The following is a 9,655-nucleotide window of genomic DNA, read 5'->3' on the forward strand; positions in this document are numbered from 1 at the left end:
GGTGAATCCCAAAACATCCCCAAAAATTATAACGAAAAGCAGCACTGACTGTCGATCGAACGGAATTTTTTTGTCAATAGTCATTACTTTAAAATATTTCAGATACGATCTTTTATTAAAGTATCATCAAAGTGAATACAGAAATACTGCAGTGAACACTTTTTGTTAGGGACAGTAGCGATATGTGGGAAATATGAATCTGTCAAAAGTGGAAACTGGAGCACAGGTCTAATAAGTTTATTTGTGTTTCAGAGTGCATGTTTGAAACGTGTCATTAATTATCCAGTAACTGCAAATACCATTTTAAATCTATGTTCAATTCATTTGAAAGATTTAATTGTTTTAAATGAAATATACTTTATAATTTTGGATAGTCCAAGCCCCCTTCACATACACCTTAATTTGGCTTAAAGCTATTTGTCCGCCATAACTGGATATCACACAGGTTCCCGTAAAATTTTGACGTCATAAAAGAAAATATCTGACGCCACAATGGAAAAGTGATTGTTGTCGACGTCAAAAGTTCAAGCGGCCGCGTCAGCCGGGATAAGCGATAAGGTGTATTGGGATCTAAGCGTTATGCGGGATTGACGATTTTTTGTAAGCGTGACACATGAAAGTCAATTTATTGTGGCGTGAAACAGGGTATAAGGTCTTGCGGGACTTGGGAAATAACAAAAAAATGAGAATTGCTTACGTACATTATGTGTAAGCGTGATACGGGAATCTGACAAAACAGTAAGCGGGATCCGGGATTGGAACCCCCCAATGAGAACCCCTCCAAGTGCCGAAGTGGCAAGACTAATCATGTTAATAGATACGTACCACATAAATATTTCAAAAGGTAGTAGACCTGGATGCTTCATAACCTGCATAGATACCTTATGTTACAGAGTTACAGGGTGTCATAAGTTGATTGTCCTTGATCTCATTTCCAGGGGCGGATCAAGCCGTTTAAAAAAAAGGGGGGGTCCCCAACCCAGAGTAAAAAGGGGGGAGTGTTTCAACTATATGCTCCCATTCAAATGCATTGATCGTCTATAAAAAAGGGGGTTCCAATGGATTTCCAACCCAAGGAACCCCCTGGATCCGCCAATGATTTCCATGGTCCAGTGACTGCTTGAAAATCAGAAAAATATTGAACAGTATTTAAAGTAATCATGGTAATTTCTCACATATAATTATAAATGAGTAAAATGATGCTTGAAAAAATCAGAAAAATATTGAACAGTATAGTAATCATGGTAATTTCTCACATTTAACTATAAATGAGTAAAATGATAACTATTTTGGTATATACATGTACATGTGGTTCATTGGTAAATGTAGTCTTAGTTTTTGTGTGTAGACATGGAATAAGCTATCTTACATGTAGGTCAGTTATTAAAATATTTTGTTGAAGGAATGATTGCAAGTTTTAAATGTCTTTTATGGCTGTTGTAATCTGCTCTTAAACTCTTTTTAATGGTTCAATGGTCAATGTTAAGTTTTTTTGTGTTTTGGTCTGTTTTTATTTAATATTAACAGCAATAGATTAACTGTATGTTAGAATGATTGTAAGGTTTACATGTCAATCTGGCAGGTATCATCTGACCTTGACCTCATTTACATGTATTGATTCATTGTTCAGTTTAAAGTTTGTTTTGCTCTGATAAAACTGAACTAAAAAAATGTTAAATTATATTTGGTTTATGGACTGTTTCAACTGTTTGTTAGGTGTAATGTCTAATAAAAAAATTGAGAATGGAAATGGGGAATGTATCAAAGAGACAACAACCCAACCATAGAAAAAACAACAGCAGAAGGTCACCAACAGGTCTTCACTGTAACGAGAAATTCCCGCACCCGGAGGCGTCCTTCAGCTGGCCCCTTAACAAATATATACTAGTTCAGTGATGATGAACGCCATACTAATTTCAAAATTGTACACAAGAAACTAAAATTAAAATAATACAAGACTAACAAAGACCAGAGGCTCCTGATTTGGGACAGGCGCAAACATGCAGCGGGGTTAAACATGTTTATGAGATCTCAACCCTCCCCTACACCTCTAGCCAATGTAGAAAAGTAAACGCATAACAATACGTACATTTGAAATTCAATTCAAGAGAAGTTCCAAGTCTGGTGTCAGAAGATGTAACCAAAGAAAATAAACAAAATGACAATTATTCATAAATAACAACAGACTACTAGCAGTTAACTGACATGCCAGCTCCAGACTTCAATTAAACTGATTGAAAGATTATGATTTCATCATATGAATATCAGGCACAATCATTCCTGTTAGGGGTTTAGTATCATACCATCATAACATATACAGATATATGAGAAGAACATAACCCATGTCATGCCGTTTAGCAGGCCTGCATCATTTGTCCTTGACCTCATTTTCATTGTTCAATGGTCAAGGTTAAATTTTCTTGGTTAAATTTCTATATTATTAAATGAGGAGACCTTATTCTGTGTTTGGCTTCTCTTCCCTCCACAATAAATTAATCTTAATGGCTAAATGCCCTGTAGGTACATTGTATAGTCTCATTTGTCTTCCTCGCTTAATATTACACTAAATTTTATTTCCTTGGAACAAAAAATTATGACACCTAAAGAAACTATAGAGTTATTAGAAATTTAATTGTCCTTTTCAAAGTAATCTTTATTTTTCTACGATATAATATATAATCATTTACTCTATATGGCAATAAGGTTTGTGTTGTAAAAAAAGAAATTATGAAGGTTATAGTGCAGTGCAGTTCATCTGCCACTTCATTACCAGCTAATTTTTTTATGCATATTGTAACTTTTGTTATATTAATTTTCTACCTTTTGATAATTTGATATTTTTCATATCAATTTATTAGGATTAAACACAAATTGCATTTTCTGCTCATCTGAACACTGAAGTTTGTTCAGGAACAATTTACTTAATCTTCATTTTTTATAAGGAATACATTTTACAAAAATCTTCTCCTCTGGAACTACTGGGTTAAATTAAACCAAACTTGGCCACAATCATCATTGGGGTATCTAGTTTAAAAAATGTGTCCGCTGACCCGGCCAACCAACCAAGATGGCCGCCATGGCTAAAAATAGAACATAGGGGAAAAATGCAGTTTTTGGCTTATAACTCAAAAACCAAAGCATTTAGAGGAAATCTGACATGGGGGGTAAAAATGTTTATCAGGTCAAGATCTATCTGCCCTGATATTTTCAGATGACTCAATCAACCTGTTGTTGGGTTGCTGCCCCTGAATTGGTAATTTTGAGGAAATTTGGCTGTTTTTAGCTCACCTGGCCTAAAAGGCCATGTGAACTTTTCTCATCACTTGGCGTCCGTCGTCGTCGTCTGTCGTTGTTAACAATTTTTCAAACATCTTCTTCTCTGAAACTACTGAATGGATTTGAATGAAACTTAGCATGATTGTTCCTTAGATTATCCTGCACAAAGTGTGTGCTTTGATTTTTGATCCATCAAAAAACATGGCCGCCGTTACTTAAAATAGAACGTAGGGGTCAAATGCAGTTTTTGGCTTATATCTCAAAAACGAAAGCATTTAGAGCAAATCTGACATAGGGTGTAAATGTTCATTAGGTCAAGATCTATCAGCCCTGAAATTTTCAGATGAATCAAACAAACCATTGTTGGGTTGCTGCCACTTAATTGGTAATTTTAAGGAAATTTTGCAGTTTTTGGTCATTATCTTGAATATTATTATAGATAAAGATAAACTGTAAACAGCAAAAATGATCAGCAAAGTAAGATCTACAAATAAGTTAATATGACCAAAATTGTCAATTGACCCCTTAAGGGGTTATTGTCCTTTAATGACAATTTTTCACAATTTGTTCATCATATTTGTTAACTTTAAAAAATCTTCTCCTCTAAAACTACTCAACCAAATTCAAACAAACTTCAACTGAATGATCAGTAGGGTGTATAAAATAAAGTTTGTGCTTTATTTTCTATTTCGTCAAAAACATGGCCGTCATGGCTAAAAATAGAACACAGGGTAAAATGCAGTTTTTGGCCTATATCTCAAAATTTCCAGCATTTAGAGCAAATAAGACAAGAAGTTAAAGTATTTATTAGGTCAAGGTCTACCTGTCCTGAAATTTTCAGCCGAATTGGGTAACTGGTTTTTCAGGTATAATGCCCCTGAATTGATGATTTTACAGATACAGATAAACTATTAATAGCAAAAATGTTAAGCAAAGTAAGATCTACAAATAAGTCAATTTGACCAAAATTGTCAATTGACCCCATAAGGAGTTATTGCCCTTTAAAGACTTTTTCACAATTTGTTCATCATGTTGACTTACTTTAAAAAATCTTCTCCTTTGAAACTGCTGTATCAATTTCAGCCAAACTTAGGCTAAATGAGTTTCAGAGTATCTAGAATAATTTTAAATTTCATTTCCTTCAGGGGCGTAGCTACCTAAGGCTCGACTAGGCACGTGCCTATACATAAATGTGTCGATTATACCCCCTTTGAAAAAAATTTAAAAGCAATTGTCTTCGTGTGTTAGGTTCTTAGATAAGAAAAATGATATCAATCAGCATACGAGAAGAATTATCGGTTTTAAACATGCCAAAAGTGTAAAAAGTATTGCCATTTCTAATACGATTGTTGAGTTTTTTGAACATGTAAACCTTGATATCAGGGATCTCCGTGCCCAGTGTTATGACGGCGCCGCGAATATGTCCGGCAAGTATAATGATGTGCAGGCAAAAATACTAGAGCAATCATCAGAGGCTTCCTACATCAACTACAAGGCGCACCAACTAAATATTGCACTCCTTCATAGTAGTAAGGAACTTTGTGTTAGAAACATGATGTACATGTCGACTGTTACACGTTCAAGAACAACTAGATAGTCGAACAAAGTTGAGAAACTTGTTGGTCAACAAAAATTTGGTTTACTTTGATATTTTTTTGATAAATTTTGTTTACAATGTTATATTTTAAACAATAGTTCAAGAGAAATACAAAAATATTTTTCAGTAGAAATAAGCGTTTTTTATTCAATGAAAATAGTCAGAAAACATGATTGAGACTTTTTGTCCTGTGACTTTTTGTCCACAATTTTTTGTCTGTGACTTTTTGTTCCGTGACTTTCTGTCCTACATTCAGATCGACAATGGGAGACGAGCGACTTTCAAATCTATCATTTCTTTATATCCATTGACACCTTAATGCTGATGTTGAAGTGAGTATAACTGATTTTATCGACAGAAGAAACTGTCGACTTGATTTTGAGTAAATTTATCATTGTCTTTGTGTATGAAACTGGATCTTAAAGTTATTCATAAAAGTTCAGAAATATTAGATTTGTTTCACCAATTTTTGCCCAAATTTGAGTAAAAAGATTCGTTCAAAAAAGTTGAAAATCTTTTCCTTTGACCCTCTGTGGACCTTAATCTAAAACTAGTCTGATTTACACTGGGCATATTGTAATGAAAAAAATTCTTCAGATATTTTATGGTACTACGTTAATTCATGTGTTAATGTAAAATTATTCTTAATTCTTCAAACTTTTCTTCATGAATATTATCATGATAAAAACCAGTTAAGATGATATTTTTGTACACAAAATTATGCAACTAAAATACTGAAAACCGTTTTTCATCGGGGGGGCTTAGAGCCCCCCTGAACCCCCTACCAGGGCTCTGCCCGGGACCTGTTGTGGGCCTTAAGCGGCCCCAAAACCCCCTGCCGATTTGTGCCTACAGTTGATTTGATACTTAGCTACGCCCCTGTCCTTGTATGTCAGAAACATAGCTCCTATGGCTAAAATAGAACATAGGAGAAAATGATTTTTTTTTGCTTTTGCAGAAAATAGGACGATTCAAAGAACATTTAAATAAATTGAAAAGCCAAAATAATCATTGATGAGAGATTTAACCAAAAAAATTAAGGTGAGCTATTCAGGCTCTTGAGAGCCTCTTGTTTGGTTATTATCTTGAATATTATTATAGATAGAGATAAACTGTAAACATCCATAATGTTCAGCAAAGTTAGATTTACAAATAAGTCAACATGAATGAAATGGTCAGTTGACCCCTTTAGGAGTTATTGCCCTTTATAGTCAATTTTTAACCATTTTTCATATATATATCTAAGTAATCTTTTACAAAAATCTTCTCCTCTGAAACTACTGGGCCAAATTAATGCAAAGTTGGCTACAATGATCTTTGGGGTATCTAGTTTGAAAAATGTGTCTGATAACCTGGCCATCCAACCAAGATGGTCACCACGGCTAAAAATAGAACAGGGATAAAATGTAGATTTTGGCTCATAACTCTGAAACCAAAGCATTTAGAGCAAATCTGACAAGGAGTTAAATTGTTAATCAAGTCAATATCTTTCTTCCCTGAAATTTTTAGATGAATTGAACAATCTGTTGTTGGGTTGCTGCCCCCCAACTGGTAATTTTTAAAGAAATTTGCCGTTTTTGGTTATTATCTTGAATACTATTATAGATAGAGATAAACTGTAAACAGCAATAATGTTCAGCAAAGTAAGATCTACAAATAAGTCAACATGACCTACACAGGGCTCACGACTTGGGCGAAGAAGTCGCTTTCCCGACCGTAGTACATGGTCAATTGACCCCTTAAGGAGCTTTGCCCTATATAGTCAATTTTTAACAATTTTCATTGATAAGGTAAATTTATGTAAATTTTTACCAAATAATTTTCTCTGTTACTAATGGGCAAAGTTCATTATAGATATAATTGTAAGAAGCAAGAATGTTCAGTAAAGTAAGAACTTCAAACATCACCATCACCAAAATACAATTTTGTCATGAATCCATTTGTGTCCTTGTTTTATATGCACATAGACCAAGGTGAGCGACACAGGCTCTTTAGAGCCTCTAGTGCCTGTTTGTTATGAACATTTTACGTATGTAATTGGAATAAATATTCATCATTTGGTTTTTGATGAACTTGTATATAAATGTAAAATTACTTTATATGTTAAGAAATAACTCCGAAGCAATTACTTAATGACGAATTAGATTGATTATTTTTTATAAGCTTTTTATCTCGCCTTCTCATTTGTAACTAGAATCGAATAATTATAGAAAAGATTTATTATTTTTTATGCAGCACACTGTGCATATTTATATTATGTACATGTATATGCAATTTTTTCCCTTAGGCTTAAATCATGAACATTATTAGTCTTATCTGTGAACTTAGTGAATTTAATTAGGCTTAAGTACTTGTTAAAACATTTTTTTTCTTTTTTACAGTTATTAGCTCGTCTTGGGAGCAGGCCAAGTATTCAAGGCATAGAAGATACATTATTCATAGATGGTCCGCATGTGAAAGATGTGTATGAATTATATGGTGTGGAAGGGTCAGGAAAGACCGAGTTGTTGTTATCACTTGTAACATCAATAATCTTACCCAAAGATTGGAATGGTTATAATTTAAATGGAGCAAATGCTGGAGTCATATTTATTGATACAGATTATAAATTTCAAATATTGCGTCTTGTGAATATTATGGAGAAACGAATTATGGTAAAGACTGAACATGACAAACCAGACACAAGTAAGAAGACATCCTCAAATGATATTGAAGTACTTGTGAAAGAGTGTTTAAAGAAAATAATGATTATTAGGTGTACAAGTAGTTTTCAGTTACTTGTTACCCTGCTTAGTTTAGAATCAACAATTTCAAACAATCCTGATATAGCTGTTATTATGATTGACTCCATTTCTGCATTTTACTGGATTGATAGATGTAATGGCGGTGAAAATATTGGGGCGCAGGAAACAAATATGAAACATATTGTACAACAATTGTCAAAACTTGTGAATAACTATAATTTAGTATTGTTTGCTACAAAAGCATTAAACTTTAAAAAGACAAATAAAGAGAATGAATCTAAGGGGGACAACTGTGCATCTCCATCAGAGAAGAAGGTATTAAAAGACAACCATGCTGAATTTTTATGTAAATCATGGTATAAGTTTGTAAAACATAGACTTATATTTGACAAGGAGAAATCTTTCAGTGTGTATTGTAATTCCTTAAAAGTTGACATTCAGTTTACAATAAATGAAGGTGGTATATGTTTTAAATAAAATAAATAAATTCTTACAAGAAAATAGAAATTCTTTAAGAGCAACATTGTGTAAAAATTGATGTTAACATGTAGGGCTAAAAATGTAAGGCACATGCAAATATTACATAGAGAGGAACATTTCTATGCTGAATTCAGAAAGTCAGAAGATTTCTTTCCCATTCAGATTGAATGCTATAGGTATATTTAGATTGTAGATATTGCTGCACACTGTAAGTTGTAGCACCAATCAATATTTGATTAAACTAGATGGGATATGATGGCCAATGAGACAATTGTCAACCGGAAACCTGAGGACAAGAAAGTGATCAACTCTAGTTCACCTTTCAACCTTCAAAAATGAGCTAAACCAATACCAGAGAGTACTGGAAAGCTAAAATGTATAAGAGGCTCCAGTATGACAAATGTGAAACAATTCAAAAGGGACCTTATTTATGCTCAAAACAATGATGGAAGACTGCAACGAGCATGACCATTGACAACCACTGAATAAATGTATATAGAAGAACCAATCTTTGATGAGAGAGTTTGAGATTTTAAATGTTTATAATATAATCTGACAATACTTAAAACTGCATCTTATTCTTCTGAAATGTAAAAAAGTTGATCCTTTGAGGACAAGACCAAACTTAATTAATATTTCAGTGACCTTTGTATTCATGCAATGAATAAGAAGGGATGTATTCATAATTGTATTAACCAATGGCACAAAGCATCTTCCCTTATTTAACAAATCTGAAAGCAAAGGAACAGGACTGTTAAGGATTTTCTTTTTGTTGTATTCCAGTTTGTTTTTATAAAACTTTAAACTAAATAAAAAGGGCTTTTTCTTCATTATGCACAAGCCAATCAATTTTTATACTAATTGTTAATACAATGTACATGTATCATGAAAAACAGGTTTTTAACACGAGTGGCCAAAAAAAGTTAAGATTTTTTTTATCCCACCAGTTTTTACCAATTTGTAATTGTAAACTTTTCCTAACTCCAATTATTTTAAAACTGCTTATTAGTAATTTGTTTTAGTTTATATGCAAGTATTTGCATAGTAGAAAACCTTAGTAGTATAATTTTATCAATCATGCAAGTTTATCATCTGCATATGCCATGTATGCTGACTGTACCAAACTGGTTACCTTGCCTGGATACTCAACTATACATGTATGAGCTGTCATCATATGTAAAGGCTAAACTATTCATTATCTTGCCTGTGAAGAAAGTCTCAGAATATGATGCATAGGGATGCCAATTCTGTGCCCAACAATGGTAGCTCTTTGCATATAAATCTTTATATTTCTAAAGGTAGAACACCCAATCTCATTAAAATCCGATGTTCAGATACGCTACACTCTCCTATGTTAGGGGAGTGTAGCGTATCAGAACATCAGATTTTAGTGAGATTGTAGAACAACTGGATTTATTCTTAACTTGTATGCAGTTGCCATATGTTACAAGCTTCTCTCTGCTTTGTCATCTGTCCTTATCTTCAATTTCATGGTTCAGTGATTGCTTTTAATTGGAATGTCTACATTGAGCCATTACAATTGATATTTTATAGTTGT

The 9,655-nt window shown here is 33.3% G+C and overlaps 1 protein-coding gene across 2 annotated transcripts; it reads left to right on the forward strand.

Moving 5' to 3' along the window:
• Nucleotides 1-90: 90 nt before the first annotated feature.
• On the forward strand, nt 91-8,810 carry LOC134708249 (DNA repair protein XRCC2-like). 2 transcript variants are annotated; one of them, XM_063568634.1, is made up of 2 exons: nt 91-226; nt 7,255-8,799. In XM_063568634.1, exons 1-2 carry the CDS (start codon nt 194-196, stop codon nt 8,092-8,094), a joined length of 873 nt encoding a protein of 290 aa, XP_063424704.1. In that variant the 5' UTR covers nt 91-193; the 3' UTR covers nt 8,095-8,799. The 2 variants fall into 2 exon arrangements, with proteins under 2 accessions (XP_063424704.1, XP_063424705.1); XM_063568635.1 differs by lacking the exon at nt 91-226 and adding an exon at nt 1,220-1,244 and having other exon boundaries at nt 7,255-8,810.
• Nucleotides 8,811-9,655: the final 845 nt, after the last annotated feature.

This window comes from Mytilus trossulus, chromosome 2 (genome assembly GCF_036588685.1).
Source record: "Mytilus trossulus isolate FHL-02 chromosome 2, PNRI_Mtr1.1.1.hap1, whole genome shotgun sequence".
NCBI lineage: Eukaryota > Metazoa > Mollusca > Bivalvia > Mytilida > Mytilidae > Mytilus > Mytilus trossulus.

Coding starts and splice junctions, on each gene's coding strand:
- LOC134708249 (XM_063568634.1), top strand. CDS start 194: ATGAATCTGTCAAAAGTGGAAACTGGAGCACAG. Junction 227..7,254: donor AAGTGGAAACTGGAGCACAG/GTCTAATAAGTT, acceptor TCTTTTTTACAG/TTATTAGCTCGTCTTGGGAG.